The following is an 18,064-nucleotide window of genomic DNA, read 5'->3' as shown; positions in this document are numbered from 1 at the left end:
TAAATAAATGTACCCATAAATGAGAATTTAAAACGTACAATTAATAAGCCCAAGAAGTGTTGCGCTTACGCCTACTACTACAGAGCGCCTAAAGTTAAGTTCTGTACACCGAATGGTATTATAGTATCATATATTATGGATGGAATTCATTCTGGTAACCCGAGAAGTTTAAAGTCATGCGAACAATAAGTCTGCGCACATATTGGTAACAAGCTTGATACTTTATGTCAACCGCAGTGTAACAACTGATAGTGCTATGGCGGCACTTTGCAGGAACAAGACAGGTCGTGGGAATGCTCTGCTTCACAAGCGAATGATATCTCCCATCCGTTAACGTTTAAGATTTTTCAAGAAATGGCGCCGAAGGTTCCAAGCCTTTGCTGACTTACAAAAGCCCTCGGGGATCCTGGCAGCATGAAGTCTGGCTTCTTGATGTTGAAGCGGCTGCCGGTGGACGCATAACGACGTAGCGATGCTGACGTCAAGGCTACGATGCACGTGGAGTAGGGCTGAGTCCTTAACCTAAAAAAGAAGTGGGTGTTGGATTCTAATTCTAACATCTAATAATTCTGACATGTTACAATTCCTAAAAACTCTTGTTAAAGGCTCCTCTTAATATTTCGTCCAATATAAAATGTTTTTAACACAACGGCCTCATATTTTATTAATTCTATTTTTAGACGGTAGGCCGACTATTTAAAATCGCATACCTGAGTAAAAGTTGTACCATTTCGATTTTAGCATCAAATATTATATAATAAAATATAAACGTTTCTTTTCTTTGAATAAAAGCTAGCGGACTGTGCTTAATATACTATTGAAAATTTACCTTTACTCGTTTTAACTGTTCAAGAATATTTTAGAATCATTCTTGTTTTTGTGGCCGTGGATTGCTCGAGTAATGCTAGGTTGATCTGTAGTTTCGTTAACTAGTTTGGCGTGTTACTTTTTAGTCAAGGCCGTTCATTCCATACACATTCATATCTACACAGGATCCATTCACATAACGTGCATTTCACTCAACATGTTAACATTGAATTATTATGATTACAGTACGTCGAAATGTAAAGCATTTAGTGCACGATACACGTGCAAAGTCAAAATAGTCATCATCGCACACAACGTGTCAATTAGAGAATAAGCCTCTTTGAAACTTGAACGTGTAGATCAGCAGACTAAAGGTGTCCTCCTAAGAGTTGGAAGTTGGCAACGAGTGCATAGGAGTATGGCAAAGTGCACAGTTTTGTCACCAATACATTTTGTGACCATAGTCAAGCGCCGACTTGCTACGAAAAATAGGCAAAAAGCAGCGGCACTTCGGGCCTATGAAAAACAGGTGTATATCGGATCGGATAGGTTCTAGCCTCACTAGATTGTTCAATTGGTCTTCAAGCATTACGAAATAGCACAGGCGCTGATGAGGGAAGCAATACTGGATTAAATTAAACGGCTACCAATGTTCAGTGTGTCAAAGTTCATTCTATGTTACTCGATGGGGATCGCTAACTTTTGGCGACGATGGCGGGTATCATTATCAAACAAGGTGGGATGGGACAAGTATCGCGTTGAACGTTGCGTGTTTCATTGGAGCAACCCGTACACTAAGGTAGTACCTTAACTGTCTATCTGCTGTTGTAACTAAAGCTCCAGTTATTTCTTTGCAGTGTGAAATAATCCAACAAGTCAATGAGACGGAAAGTACGATCTCAGGGATGGCTAAATCACAAGCTGATCTCTGCGCCACAAAAAGCTTCGATAATTCGGAGAATGCTTTTATTGAGAACGTGGAAGAGGCAAGTTGCGATGGTCCACGTTGTGGCCTCCCAACGACTACATCTCACTCAACTATAACATGTAAAAAATTAAATGTTCACTATTCGGCCCATTTAATGTCTACGCCAATTTTTTTTAATTAAGCATTTTTTGCAAAAAACGATCCATATTTGCTTGTTCTATATATAAAAGTACCTGATCTAAGTCGAATTTATTCATTGGTATGATAGCTGTGTACCGTCGAAATCGCAGAAGACCTTCTTCAGGTTTTTTATTCAACTGTCGCTTTCGTACGCTACCGATGTGCCGGAGAAACCTTAAAAACAGTTTCTGGCCTAGCCGAAAGCGTGGAGTCTGTGCCAGGTCCAACAATAATAGCTTCGCAAAGAAGAAAGAACGAACGCTCAAAAGAGTGACCCTGCTCGTTACGCTTCTCCCGCTATTACAAGAAACATTATCTCTCTTCGATGATCTTTACTGTGTGAGTAAATCTTTATTGCAGTACTGAAAGCGTATGTTTTTCAGGAAGTTCGTGTACTTATTTCGCAACAAAGAATAACTTTCCCATGTGGAAAAAAACTTCTTTAACGAAAGCTTCATTGCTATAACATGCTCAGGAAGCGTATAGGTGTAACGAAGAAAATATCCAAATCAATATTTTTACATCAATGTGTAACAGGTGAATATTTTCGTCACGCGATTGGCCCGTTTTTCCCCATTTTTTGTTGCAGACTGCCATCAATTGTGCCAGCAAAGTAGAGACTGTGATATCATCGATGACTAACTGTATTCCTAGCCATATTGCGTTCATGCTCACCGTTGTGGCGATTATTAAGTTCGAAGTGGTATTAGAATACCTGTTCTGTGGATCGATTCTTGCCTTGTGGCTACACCCCCCACGAATCTTCGGTACCCCTTGCCATCTGCGTCGTTTGCCGGCCATTTCTGCTAGGATGTGCCAGGTCTTCCAAGTACGCGTCTAAGTCACCTATGTCCTTAACATTTTTCTAAGTATCCTATATGCTAAGTTAGACGTGAAGATACCTACTTGTATGCTAGTACTGGAATTAATAGGTTTACATGTCTTTTGTCCTTTTGCACAAAATATTGCATAATAGTTAAACAAACCAAATGGACCGTTTATTTCAGTTTCTAGTATACTCCTTCTTATACCACGTCAAAAATTTCTACTGACTCTTTTACATTCCAATGAATTGCAGGGATCTGTCCGTGGCGCTATGATATTTCTTAGTCTTTTGTCCTTTCACGGAGGCGTTTCGTCATTGGTAATATGGGCAACTTTTGTAATAGTGTGCAGTGCTGTCCAAGTTGTTGGATTTTCGTGGACCATGAAATTGGCTTGTGCAGGCATTCTTATTCTTTACAATCGAAGGACCGATTGGTGTCGCCAGTTTAGCCTTCATTGTGTTCAAGCCCTGCAGAGGGTGCCTGGGATAGAATTCTATAGGACTAAAATCGCAAGCTAACATATTTTAGATCCAAAAACGCTCAATCAAAATAAAATAGCTTTAATTTGACCGTAAACGTTATGCCATTAAAAGCCTATTCTTCTAGGATCTATGAGAATCGTGGCTGCGTAATGCCTAGTACCTGGACGAATGAAGCATACTGTTTAAACGTGAAACTTATATCAGGATGAAATTCCAGTTTTGAACTATAGTCTGAAATATTATAAAAATGACTGTGTTTACACACGTTTCGAGAAATAGAAAATAAAATGTTATGTCTCATGTACAGGCATGGTTGTTTATCTACAAATCTGTTTAAGAACATTTGGTAGGTATGTGTGTATGGAGAAATTATTGGAAGAAGAGGCACTTACGAAATAATTATCTTTTAATTAATTCAGTTTTAGGTATAGTTCTTGGTATTAACTGAAATAGCTTTCGAAGAAACTTTCGAATCCTTACTTTCAAACTAGTCGAAATGAAGGCTGTTGTATCTGACTCTAATAAATCTCTCTACTTGATATACACTAATAAATACTCTAATGAATCTAATAATGCTGGGTTACGATTAGCTAATTTATTATCAGCGGTTAAATATCTACAACGAAAATTAAATAGCAATAAGGTTGATTAGACAAAGTCTTAAATATATCTTTTTAACGCTCGCGGTTGAGAGATAAGTATTGGGGATTAGTTGTGAAAGCCCTACCTAACGTTAATGTTGTCTTATAATAAAATTGGTCAAATCTAATGAAAACACGATTTTGTTTTGTATGAAATAAGCTATATTTTTGATCCTGGCATGTCATTTCATTTACTATCAGACTATGGTCACTTCTTGAAAACTGGTTGCTATCAATAATGTTATAACATAAGGTCACCGCTATGAAAGCCGAAAGGAGAATGTAAGGCTTGCAAGTCCGTTGTATAGCGCCTGGCAGATCTACACGAGCAATGTCTATTTTACACGGTATTTTTAATGTGAAAACTCCTATCAAGCTGAAAGCGACTTTTATCATTCGGGCTTTGACCTATATCAAAAAATCAACGATAGCGCTGAAGTTTGCTATTCATAAGGTTATCACACACTTAACAGGCATCAGGTGTGCACCGAATTTCCTGCTATGAAAACTGTTTAAATAGTAAAACGATATCAATACGTCGGTCAACGTTGATGTGAGTCATACAACGGACTTATATAAGTGAGGACTTGTTCAATAACATCTAAAGAAAAAAATGTTCCCTAATGAACACTGGAGGTCGAAGTGATGATAAAGTTTTAGACGGTGGAGCCTAAGTGGAATGGGTTCTGTACGCCTTATATGTGTCATATCGTAGCATGCAGGACGTAGATCCGTTACATCGTGATACTGGATATTAACTACCGTTTACTGACGGAGCATAGTTATGTACACGGCACACTTGCGGTGTTTTTGCTTCCTTCTTATCATGGTCATCGTCATAATCAATGAACCATATTGTCATTATGACTTGTCTTTTTATCTTATACACGTTCTGTTCTATCGATTGGTTAGCTTTTTCCGACTCTGCTCTCGCACTAGTGTTTGTTGTTACGCGCAGCTTGTTAAGATTACTTGCTTATAAGTTATAACATTTGGGTATCGAATCTAGCTAACATAGCTAAGCGATATAGTTTGCATCTCTGGTTACTCCCCACCATCTATGCATGCATCTTGTCTTCCCTTACGCACACTTCTTCGAATCTCTTTTTTACCGTAAGACGGCGCTTCTGTATGAACTTAATGTATATATATGTAGTCGGTTTTTGAGTTAAGATGGCGAATGATTATTATCGTCACTGTTTATATCCACGAACAGAACATTTTTGGTGAATCGCCAGACTCGTTTAAGTAGATGGACCCAAGTAGAAGGAATAGGTTGGAACCGGTAGATTCCGTAGGCACATGGAGTGTTCGTCGGTACTGTTTAGTTGTAGTGGTTGCAGTTTCCTAATTGCTTTCATGATCCGTTCATCTAGCTAATAGCATATGTATATATCATACGATATATATGTCGTCATAGACATCATTATCACGATGTCAGAAATAGTCTTATAGTAAATATATGGGTCGTACATAGATCTGTTTTCTTCTCATTCAGGCGACAGCACTTCGCGCGTCTGTATCCTGATGCGTCTGGCTATCTTTAATCAGTAAAATCAGCGCATGACGTTATGATACTGCTGCTGTTGTTGCCATAATAATATCAGTATAATACCTATGTGTGCATATAAGAATGGTACGTACAATAACGTTGTTATAATAGTGTCAATTATATTCGTATATGTGTGTATTTGTTTGTTTAAAAATGGTCAATTCAAAGCAGAGTAAGAAGCGGTTCCGTCTATTATTAGACTAGTCTTTTTAACTAGTTCTGCTAGCCGGTCTTGCTTCCATTTCAATTCAGGCAAGGTTGTAAAAGGCTGGCTGGCCAGCCTGATGAAATCGCCATTGTCTAGCACGAATTGTGTTGACTATAACAAGGACATGGCCAGTTGTATGTGTGAAAAAAAACAAGGAACGATTGCTTGCCTGTGTTCTTTCATTCGCTCTTTAGTTTGAAATGTGCCTTACTATAATCTCGGTTAGTTTTTTCCTCATTCGATTAGACAGATGTTGGCAGATACTCCTTCCCTATTCGTTAGAGATAATAGCTAAATTCGTATTATCCTGCACGATTTGTATTTAGAAGGAATAAATATGAAGACAACGAAAACGTACCGAGGGGTAAGTTAGCACTCGATAGGTTTCGTAGCCTCGCTCGCAAACTGTGTTAGCTGTATAATAGTCGCATCGATTACTCCAGTTGTTTTTTAGCATTTTGACATGATTCACACGATCCGGTACTGACTGATCAAGCAGCGACCGCCGCTGAACAGGTAGACTCTGTATATAAGTGATCACTGTACACAACAACGATCCATCTTGTTTGTAGTCTTCGCAAGCGAAACGGCGTTATGTACGGACGTAATACAATTATACAGTTCGTGTTGTTTCCAAGGCGAGCGATGTGGCTTGCGTAACAACAAGTGCTTCTCGGATCGGCGAACCAAGTCGATGGGCTCTAAGAACATTTCCTCTTATCCGTATTGTCAGGCACAAACTTTGAATAATTCATCTTCGTTTATTTGTTGTGAGTAGGAAGTTTGCAGTACTGATTAGGAGGGATTTGAGGTCGCCGCATCAGAGCCTCACGTCCTCAATACACACATTACATAACTAAACACGCGTATTTACTCGGCTTAGGCGACGATCGTCTATAGTGTAGTTGGTAAGTTTGAGAAGGGTTTCGTGTAATAGCATATCTATTCATGGACGCGTTTAGGTGAATCTAGATTGTATGTATATATACAACTTAAAAATTCCGAGGACGTAGGCTACAGTGATCCGCTTCTCATCGTGCAGCGAGAAGTGGGCGTACATTCATTCGTGAGTGCATTATTCGGGTTGTCGATTTGGTCTGATTTCGACCATCTGCATGAAGACAGTTTGATAGGTCGCCGTTAGATAAATTCTTTGCCGATATGTTTTCGTCTTACTTGTTGCATCTGCATGCTTCTGTGCTGTAGATGTTCTATACTAGCTAATCATATTCTACCTATCATTGTTATTATTGTCATAATCATGTTTTTTCTTAACATAATCGTTATTGTAGCTACTGACAAGTTTTTTTCAGGTGTTGTATCTCATCTCTCTTAAAATGATCACATAATTGCATCTGAGCGTGCTTAAACCAATTTGTTTCGGTGTTTGCAACTTTTTTCCGCCATAAGTGTCGCTAACAGCATGACACTTTATAGCTCAGGGCAACGAGGCCTAGTAAGCCTCATGGAAGAGGCATACAAAAGGAGTGAGGCATGTCCCCTATCAAACATAATGCTCTTTCGAAGACTGGACGATGTCATCCTTATTGACATCTTTGCTCTATATTATTGTGTCTATGGTATTCAAAAGGAGAAATTTGTAATCACCGATTACAGGCTAAAAGCTTTCTGCGTATAGTTGCTCAGGATATCTACGATGTGTCGTTATCGAATGCTTTGCCCACAGCGTATATTACAAACGTTCACCATCACCATACTCTAGCAACAATCGAGAGATACGTTACAATATTGTTACTATCGGCAACTATGCAGATATTAATAATAGTGACAGTATCGATATATTCTTGTTGTTACCGTTTCATTCGGTCGTAGATACTGCATACGTCTTAGGAAGACGTCTTTAATAATCTCATCATTGATGTGTTTCAATAGAGGGTGTTCTGTACGTTGATTTGTGCCTCCTGTATATCTTTCGATTTCTCACCTCCTTTTGTCGATACTTTGTTTTCCAGTTTTGCACGCATGTTTTGAATATATCTTATCGTACATTGGGAATAGTTTGGAATAACGGTTCAGTCATTGAAACTGACCAAGTCATAGCCAGTTATGTCACGAAGCTTTTGGTGGCGACATCATCATCATCACCAGGAGCTTGATGACTGAAGGTTTGGCGATGAAGCAAAAAAGTGAATGAGGAAGAAATGTCGCAAATCGTGTTGGCAAAGGCTTAACTACAGTGTATTTTTGGCTATAATGATTATGTAATGACGACACCTTTGTGAACACAAGGACCATTCTCAGCTTCAATGAGAGCGGGCCAGAGATAGGTGCAGATATGGTCAGATCCTTGATTTGATGAATGGAAGCGCACATGATAATCGGGTCGGAACGTCCGTGCCTCGAATTCCAGTCTATAAGTAAGAACGTAATAGAGACGTGAACTAACGTAATTGAAGTGCGGTTACACGGTGAGGAGCCTATTTCTATTAAGTTCTACTGCCATATTAACATGTGTGCAATACTTTTGCGTCAGCTTGACACATGGTTCTGTTATGTCATAGAGATAGTAAGGAAACGGCTTGAAAAACGTGTGACATCGAAAGAGAGCTATCGAGAGTGGACTGCTAATTCAAGATTTAGAATCTGATCGAGAAATGAACACAGTATATATGAAAGAATCGTTGAGATACTCGTTGCCAAGTATATATATTTGAAAAGTAAACGGCAAGTCACTGTGACGTTGGAGGTCTGATAAACGAACCTGTATGGGGGCGTCTGAGTGGAGAGTGCCCATGCGAGACGGACACTATCGCCTACATAGGTGATCAAACCTCGGCATTCCTTCAGACAAGGATAATCATACAGAGTTGCCAGAATCTGTTGACAGACGTCCTGGAATTAAAGGCGAAAATTGATCATTTAAATTGAAATCGAGATTCGTTCTAGGTTTTTTGCACTTGAGGAGATTATTCGATAAGGACATATTCACATGGTAGCGATGCTAACTTACGCATACGCGATGAAGCCACTGTGTACAACTAGTTGTGATAGTACCTTGATATTATAGCATTCGTTGAATATTGTTTATTAATGAAAATTATATTTGAGTTCTTGCAGTCTTTGTAGGGCCTATTTCGATACCTGGAAATAAAACGCTGGAAGTTTGTTGGATTAATCGGTTTTGGTGCTCCGAGATGTTTGGAACTGTTTCTGATCTGTTATCGGTGCAGCTGTTTCCCTATTTGGGAGACACTCATATTCTAAACCTCCTTGTTCATTATGGCATAAATCAAGTGCGATACAACGGACGTACAAGAGGTTCAATTACACGTCATCGACATTAGCCTCTGATTTCCGTTGCGTAGTAGTGAAAAAGCTTATGGAGACGATAGGGCGTGTTTAACGCAAATTTATGAGACGCTTATTGACCAGGTATAGCCCTCTTAGTGAAACAAATTTACAATTATATGTTCAAGGAATTTTAACAATCGAGTTCGTTACTTTTAAAATGGGCAAGTAATATCTACCAATTACGCTAGCTAAGCACGGTAAATCACTACGTGTCGCTAGATGTGTCGGTAAGTACACTCCTGTGTAGTTTGACTGGTCTAATTGTAAATCGTCTTGAGTCTTGTGATATATAATAATAATGGACGAACTGCATAAATGCAAATATTACACTTCCTATATTGTGATGAAATAAATGACAGAAATATGTTTACAGCTTATTGTGAAACATCAGTAATAATTCCAGGAACATTACCTGTCTTAGTTATTAAATGTTCTTTAGTTAAAAAAGAAATTGAACTTATCGATCTCTACGCTTTCTCGATGCAAGTCAACGTGCCCACAAGAGCCATCTACTCCTCTTTTGTCTAGCACGAAGCTTCCCACTCGTTATTTTTGAAGGTCTTAAAAGTTCCCATGAGATCCAACGTGTCAACAGGTTCTTATCGTCGTCGTGTTTCCTCGTTCTGTCCAGGAGGCTTGCTCCCCACTGATGAAGAGTGTAATCTCATTTAAGCAAGTCACCCTTTCTTAGTAAACAGCTGAGAACAGTCATCCTCAAGTTTACCTATTTGGACGTCAAGTTAATTTTTTCTTTTGCTTTCTTTCGGTAGCGACACACAGAACGAAAAATGGGACAGACACAAGTAACTATTCATTTTCATTGAGCATAAGAACTTACACGCTTGACAGCTTTCTCATACAAATACGACATTCTTAAGCCATAAGTGTGCACATGGCTTCTGTTCAATTCACCTCTACACGAATCCCATGATTTGTATGATGGTGATATTATTATATTTGGCCTATTGGTGTCTGGACCTTTATGTTTCGAGTTTTAGGTCCGGTATCGCTGTTGGGCATTCCATCAGACGGCTGGCTTCCAGCACGAAATGAGATGTGTTTATGTCCGGGTTCGAGCCCACGTGTCCCTACGATTAACATGTAATGCTATCACGGAAGTGTTTATGCCTGCGTAAAGTAACTAAGGTTAATTTTTCATTAGTCAATAAATATCTTTTCCTTTTATTTCGCCTTTAACTAAAGCCACTGACTAGACATTTCGCGATCGATAAAATGGCGTCAATTTAGGAACCATTAGTGCTGTTCAGCTGTTCCTTATTGTTCCCTGTCAAATATTTGTTGTTTAGTCTAACAAAGCCCATCAGTGATGTGTTAAAACCTTTGCAAGTTTTTCAAGCGAAAGAATATGGGCTTATCAACGCAGCTTTGGTTAAAATAAAGTAACTCCTCTATGGTGATATTTGAGCAATTCGTATTCCCTAAAAAGCCAGTTAACTTATAGGAAAATATGCACTTATACGAACGTATTGTTGAGCGTCATACCTTACAGGCTTTTGGGAATCTGTTTGTGTTGGACCGATGCTTCTCTTCACTTGCTTTTTGACACTGCCGGAGTTTGCGAACCCGCGCCCCTATGTCTTCCCAGGGTGCTCGAAAACGCCAAAAATATGATAAAGTGAACAGAATTTTGATACTGCATGACACGTTACAAACTGATGTTACTTTTTGCGTAAGGCAAAATTCTTACACCATGGCCACTCGAGGACTAACTCGTTTGGGGCGTTATTGCAACATAGTTACTATAGACACGCTGTAGATAGAGTTTAATCAAGCGGAAGAGCTTTGCATCAGCGCAAAAATGTGTTTTATAAATGTACATCCTTACGAATGATTCTATAAAACATGCATATGTTGGGCACCGGACAAGGCGGTACGCGGAACAAGGCAAAAATTCCTTTCGAATCAAGCTTGGCTTTACTCTATGTTGCTTGCTTTCGACGGATAAATTTTTTGTGCGTGGGCTATTTTCAAGTCGTTATCAATCTCTTCAGAATACAGTAACTCGTATGCACATAGCCGTAATGGCTAAGCGCAGCTAACAGTTGCATGCGTACCGTGTGAAAGTTCCAGCCATTATCGGTTTGACAACATAGGATAGTATATTTCCTTAATCAATCGAGCAAGGCTGCCATACACTAAGGCCAACTTAACCCCAATGTACAATAACAATCAAAGTCACACTACTAAATCAGGCTGTATGTATCGAAAGTAGGCAAGATGGCTATTAATCAATATTTGATGAAATAATATTTCTAAATAAAATAAACGCTTCCTATCCTCAACGAAATCGAGTAAGTAAGCTGGGTGCAGTACCTGAATGTTCTTCGTAACATCGAAATCCTCGGCTTTTGATCGGAGATACAGCTCAACGCTGGCCTCAAGATCTTCGGCATACGGATCTGAGGTAGCGTCACCTTTCACGCGTAGGGCACGCCGCACTTGCGACTTCATGTCGGCAATTGTATTTCCTACTGAACGGAAAGCCAGCTGTGAATCGAAGTACAAATCGCAAGCGCAACAGGACCACACGTTAATTAATGCACCGCACAAGAGGAACACACAAATGGCAATACGTATATCTGTCGTTGTTCTTTAGAGTGGCTTTGAAAGCGGCCATCGAAAAATGTACTGACATTTGAGTCTCCTCAAAACTCGCTTTCTCATTCTTCAATCATGAAGTAATAAAACGAAGAACACTGTGAAGATAACGAAAAGCAGAGTTTACAAAAAGAGACTCCGATAGATCATTTTGTTGGTAGGTAAGCGTTAGTCATCTAATGCCGGCCATCTGCTTGCAGCTTACGTATGGCTGCTTCAGCTACCAAAAGTTCTTATTAAACAGTTTATTTATACGAGTTAGATGAGTGTATAGTTAAAGTTGAGTCCATACCACAACAACAGAGAAAAGCAACTTGGATTTGAGTTCGTCACAATCACTAAGCTGTGACAGTTTCTCGAGTGCGTCAAGGGTATCGATCCGCGCTTGGGCGTATAACGCTCCGTACCGACGAATAAGCGCCGAAGGCCGCTTATCCAGGAGGCCACCCACTCCTGGACCTCCAACGGTACCGGTACCCGTCCCTCCTGCAGCCGGTCCATTCGCCAAATTCACGCCACGATCCGCCACCGAGAGGCCACCAGCTGTGCGAGGTGCCTCTGCTGCCAGTCTGCAGCAGACAGAAATATAGAAAACCGTATTACTATATCAAAACTGATAAGGAGATATATTGACATTGTAACGGTCCATTTACAAAGAGTTCCCAGCAAGATACGAATATAAATCTCAAGATTAAGGATGCCCCCCTGAAAAAGGTCTGTATCGTTGACACAACACCAGCAGAATGCCGTAGGTGGAATCTAGTAACCTACGAAAATCAGCGAAATAATCAGTCGTTCAGTCAACACAGTTGCTTCATGTACGTACATCTATTTTTCGGTATGTGTGAACGACAGAAGGAATACGATACGAGAATACATGACAAGTTCTTCTATCTTGAATAGAACACTTCGAAGGACTAATTGACTATCATTATACGACAACTATAACCGTGACTTTTACTTATGATTTTTTTTGATGATTGTCATCGCTTCATTTTACGCTCGCTGCGGGATTGCTACGGAACCGTTGGTGAGGATATGCTAAAAATTCATATCGTTCAACTCTGGAAGTTTTGGTTGTCAAGGGCGGTTTCATAAATGGCTGATATCATCACAAAGGCTGATCGATCAAAGAGTGTACACGATCAGATTGAAGGAAACACGGATAAAGTTTATGAGATTTAGTTCGAAAGGCTGTTCAGAAGAACCTCTCAAAGGGAACTGTATTCAGATACGTTTTTCAAGACAGGTCAAAATCATTTTGAGCCATTGTGCCGGTTGCCAGAGCTATTATAAACAGTTCTATCTCGAACTGATTGTATTGTTGTGATTCGCTTCGAGGTGTGTGGTCATAAAGCGAAAGGAGGCAACCTATCGGCTAATTTTATATCGCCAGATCTGATATTTCTAATTCAGCTTCAATCACAGTACAGCAGACAGACGAATCGTAGAGTCTGTATCTATTTGACATCGTGCTGAGTCATGGTACCTATTGTCAAGCTAGGTTCTAAGTAGCGTAACTAGTCGTCGAAGAATACGTCTAGTAGATCATCTTTTTTTACGGCGAATTTTACGCAAGGCACTATTGAAGATAGTATGTCTGCGGCTATAGGTGTTATCGCTATTCGGAGAAATAATTTGTCATACAACGATCTGTAAGCGAGTGTACACATTGTTAGCTTTGCCGAATGCGCTTAGATTCTAAATTTATTTTAAGTTAATGAATGAATAGTTCATTATTCTAAGTTTATTGCAAGCAGGTATAATTACGGTGTCCATACGTAATTCTCTGAGGTTCAATGATAAATCGTGATAATTCGAGGTCATAAAACAAAGCAAGAGTGAATGAAACAGACGAGTCCGTGTAGAAGACGAGATGTCTGATGGCAGAGGTGTAACTCATTCGGAGTGATGCGGGAGTAATCAGGAAGGAGACTTCAAGTTGGTGGCCGCGGCCTATGGAAGTAGATCATAAGCAATTTTGATATGATGAGGATCTAGTATTGAAGAAACATGCACCAAACAGGGCCCTCGGATCTATGCCGTAACTTCCGCTGGATCTCAACGGTTGATTAACCTTCGTTTTCAGGCTGTTGTGTGTGATCAGTGCTCTTCGAGTGAATATTAATTTTTGGGACATAGTTCTAATATTATGATGGAGACGAAGAGGAGTTCAAAACCGCTGAAGGTTCAAAAATATATAGAACATAGATTTTTTGTTTTTAATAGTTGTCTAGAAAAGAAGAACAAATTAACTTGTTTACTATTCATCCATTGAGGCAGTTGTGAAGAAGTCAAGTGAATCCTTTGATTTGTGGATGCGCGACGAAAAGATCGATCTGCCTTAAGCGATGTTCTGCACATAACAGATTACTTCCTTTGGGAAAATAAGCAAAGCGTTGGCCGAAGTCTCACTTTCGGAAATATAAAATCACAATTTTTGGCGTACAAAGAGTTCTTTGCGCCATCTTTTCCACCCTCCTGCCGCACTTTGCTGGGATCCTTTTATTACTATTGGGTATTTTCAAAAACCCAGAAGTGTCCAGAAACCGAAATAATGCTTTTTCAATTTAGAATTCTAGCGAAATTTCAGCAAAACGATTTTTACTTCGCTAAGTACAGGTCCATTAACAGGGCATTTGGTGTTGACTTCATATAAACTGCATTGTTTTTGCTACGTAAGCTCGACTGCGTAGGGTTAAAATATCTACTAACGTCATCATCGACTTCGTTTTCATTGGTAAAGATACGCGTCTGCTTATCTAAGGGCGAATCTACTCCCAAACGCGGTCGTTGCAATTTATACGGTAAACTAGACTGGCGATTCTTAAAACGATGCTTTACTGCGATAATCCGCCAGCCCTTGTCTGAGTTCAGAAACCATTATCTCGGTGCAAGGTAGCTAAAAGCATCACCGAGATCGAACAGTTATTATTTCCGATCAGTCGACGTCCATTTTCTGAACGAAGCGTAGCTAGAAACATCTGGTTTTCTGGCCCGCCATAGTAAACGAAGTCAAGTGAGCGTATCTAAGTGTATGTAAGAGACAGTGCTGTAACTAGCCACAAGGTGGTCTAGATGCACATCATCCGCCATTTGCTATGTGCGCATATTATGTGTTGACAAACAAGACAAGCCGAACGCGAACAAGTTCCCAGTATAAATACAGCTGGTGTGTTTCGTAGCAACTACGATGCGTTTTATTAACAATGGTCGAAAAAATATTACCGTATGGTCTAACTTGGAAGTTCATTAGCGCGCATAAATTTGCGAAGGATGTTGACATTCCACGCTGAGTTAGAGGGTCATTGCAAAAACAGCTGAAACAAAAGTCGCATTTATCAATACGATCTCTTTCACAGTACTTGAGGTATAGTTGCGTTGATAATTAGAGAAGGCTAACCATTTGTCAGTGCATAAAGCATTGTTCTATCCTATCGCATTATCGTTTGTTGCTAAGTTAAATTCAATTGAAGTTTGCACCGTTCCGTATCTGCTACATTACACTCCATCAGAGAAAGCTATTTTATGCTAAATGCATGTAGGATAGCCGGTGTACGTAAGACACACCTTAGGTACAAGGCCGAACCGGCTGTCGAGAGAAACCGCTAACTATTAGCGTTTTGAATCGAACCGGTATTACTATTCATTGTTCTGGTACCGATTTCATCGGTCCAATATTGTTTCAGAGAGAGGACGGATTAGAAGCAAAATGCGTCTGTTCGGGTATGCCAGATTTGGTCGCCTTTGATTTACTATTAACAACTAGGTAGCTTTTTAACAGGTTTGTCGGCAATACGCAACAAGCTAGTGCACAAAAGTTCAAACAAACCGCCAGGGAGCTGCATTTTTCTGTGCAATAAAGGTAAGTGAGTAAGTTTAGGCTAAATTGGCCAAATTCGCAATAACATGGAATTACAGAAAAGCGCGTAAATAAGTAGATCTTAACGTTTCGCACGATCAACAAGTACGCTTCCATGGAATGGCTGTTGAGGCCATGATAAATAAGAAACCTCTGTCGATCGTTGGAACTGCTATAGGCAATGCGAAGACTCTGACCCGCCCATACTCTGTTCGGCCATAAATCTAAAATATCTCTACCGAAAACTACAGGAACGTTAAGGAAGGATCCGGATAGCTCGGCGATTCTCATTGTCAAAAGATGATAGCGTCATTAATTATCTGTTTTGTGTAGTTTTTGCAAGCAGTGCTAAGGCGAAGACTCGCGTTCTACTCGTGTGCAGAAACCTGCGGAAAGCCATCCGTTTAAAGTCGAAGATTCCAGGTTATTAAAAAAATTCTTGCCTTGTGGGGGATATAGATCTTCGACGTCGGCCATGTTTAATCATATCGGTTACTGTTAAGTTGAAGGATGTAAAAATGCGCTCTGAGTTAAACCGTAAGGATAATGCAGGCTCGAACATGGTGGCTACATGCGGTACCTAAGTAATCTCGTTCCGACCGATAGTATTGTTGCTTGATCACGTAACTCGCCTTGACCTAACACGTCTGTGCTTCATTCCAGTATAAATTGTATGATAAAGTATAGGGTTCTTAGCGCAAATTGCATTGATATAATACCGTTATGTTAACTTCCTGACTGATGTTGTGAGTGAGGTTTTACAAAACGTGCGAACGGGAACCGCCGGTGTGATATCTAAACTTCCCCTGAGTTTCAATAACTAATGAACTATTGTTCATTTCGTGAAATATACTTACGTGCAATGCGTAAAACAAATAGGAGACACGTGAACAAGACGAAAGTGCAACGTTTATTAAAATTAATTACGGCCCTACTTTGTAGTGAAGGCACGCATTCTCGAGAGTATACGCTTAAAATACACGCACTGTTTCAATCAAGCATCCTACACGTCCGGGTCAATAGAAGTAAGTAGCAGGGGTTTTTTTTCCTACTAGATAAAGCGAGCAGACAATGGACAGTGTATTACAAAACATATTTAGAAAACCAAATAATAAATCATCGTTGCTATTTAAGCAACCTCGGTGCCTGGATGCCTTATCCGAAAAATTAAGGTTATCCTAGTGTGTGACGTCGATTCTGTTGTGCAGCCTCGAATGGGTTGCTGAATATATTACAAAGCTGCTTTGTAAGACGACATTTACTTTCACGGTCTCTGGACTATTTCGAAGTTTACTATAGAAGGTATGAATATGTTTTGATATGGCCTTGAGTGAACGGCGCACGAATCTAGCAAGGTGATCAGTAAATATGCCTGAGAAGATATGTTTATTGTTATTTTTTCAGTCGGATGTGTATTTAGGATATATACGTAGAGACTGTATCTACACACACGTAATCATTATTGAGGTTTGATTTCCCATCGGATTATCGGCATCGTGGCTTCGTAGTCCGGCAGTTCCGTGACCGGCTAGCGAAACCTATTAGGCATACATACGTATATCATCGACCTTATGCGCTCGGAGATCCTTTGAGATATTTGAAATAAAAATCACAATCTCAAGATTCTACTCATCCTCTTCATTTCGAGAGGACATGACATTCCCGGTAGCTGTAATTCTAACGTCCTCTCCTTACGTTGCCTTACCTACTTACGTGAATGCATGTCACGTTACCCATGGGAACTGCGCAGCATAATAATATAAGATTCAACAGGACGCTTAAGAGGTTATCGACAAGATGCGTATGCCGTTTAATGTTCCTAGAAGGTTGTTTTTCGTTCTTTATCTTTCTGCAATAGTCAGTTTTCTTCTTGAAAGTCCGCTCCGCCATTGTCCTTCTCGACTTTGCGGCAGCTGAAGCAGCTGCTGCTGCTGGGACGTGATCAAGGAGCTGCGCTGCTCGTCATTCAACGCGCTGCGCCGATCCAGCTATCCTGGGAATTAAGGATAACATGAGATATTATTGACCTTACGAGGCTCATTTTTCCAAACGGAAAAGTCGTTCGCCACCCCCAGTTACTGTCAATTTTTATGGTATCACTTAGCACACGTTAACTAACGAGTTTAATTAAAGCGTACGCATAAATAATAAATATACGCATAAATAAAAAAACATACGCATAGCCTTAATCAGTCTTTTGCATGAGTCAATTTTCTTGATGTGAAAAATTTGCGCACATCTATATTATATCCCCTTGTATACTGAGGACCGAATTGAAACTATTCAAGCAATTATTCAAGTAGCAAATGATTTTAACGTTCTTCTATAAGGCCGCTAAGGACATTTTAAATCTAATTAAAGGCGCCCACTATTTAGCATTTTAAGCAAGCTCGTTAGTGAATATGACTAATTATGCATAGTATACACACGATCTGGGAGCAGTGGAAAGTTTTAGCGGAAATGCCTCTCCATTAATGCAAAACGTAAGCTTTGGCTAGAAAACAATTACTGCATAGAAAAAATATCAAGGGTAGTTCGTTCTGTGAATCTACCGTTCCTCGCTTCCTGCTTGCCTCGATCGTCAGCTGTTCTACGTACACCACTCCCTCTGCGTACATATTGAAGCTTGTGGGCAATATCCACAAA

The 18,064-nt window shown here is 39.9% G+C and overlaps 1 protein-coding gene and 1 long non-coding RNA gene across 2 annotated transcripts in view; both read right to left on the bottom strand.

Moving 5' to 3' along the window:
* Positions 1–200: 200 nt before the first annotated feature.
* LOC111266821 (uncharacterized) lies at positions 201–920 on the bottom strand. The gene is made up of 2 exons (XR_002684276.1): positions 830–920; positions 201–522 (listed from the first exon to the last, which is right to left on the bottom strand). It is a non-coding gene; the product is annotated as an uncharacterized LOC111266821 (long non-coding RNA).
* Positions 921–4,004: 3,084 nt separating this feature from the next.
* LOC111266817 (uncharacterized) overlaps positions 4,005–18,064 on the bottom strand; it is a 74,793-nt gene continuing 60,733 nt past the window's right edge. The window contains exons 7-10 of the mRNA XM_022844618.2: positions 11,849–12,125; positions 11,272–11,445; positions 8,348–8,478; positions 4,005–7,997 (exon numbers count right to left, since the gene is read on the bottom strand). Of these exons, the coding sequence (XP_022700353.1) occupies positions 7,844–7,997; positions 8,348–8,478; positions 11,272–11,445; positions 11,849–12,125 (736 nt within the window). The 3' untranslated portion in view covers positions 4,005–7,843. The remainder of the gene's footprint in view (positions 7,998–8,347; positions 8,479–11,271; positions 11,446–11,848; positions 12,126–18,064) is intronic.

The sequence above is a fragment of the Varroa jacobsoni genome, unplaced genomic scaffold (genome assembly GCF_002532875.2).
Source record: "Varroa jacobsoni isolate VJ856 unplaced genomic scaffold, vjacob_1.0 scaffold_1119, whole genome shotgun sequence".
NCBI lineage: Eukaryota > Metazoa > Arthropoda > Arachnida > Mesostigmata > Varroidae > Varroa > Varroa jacobsoni.
The sequence above is the reverse complement of the archived record's forward strand: the minus strand, read 5'-3'. Positions and strand labels throughout refer to the sequence as shown.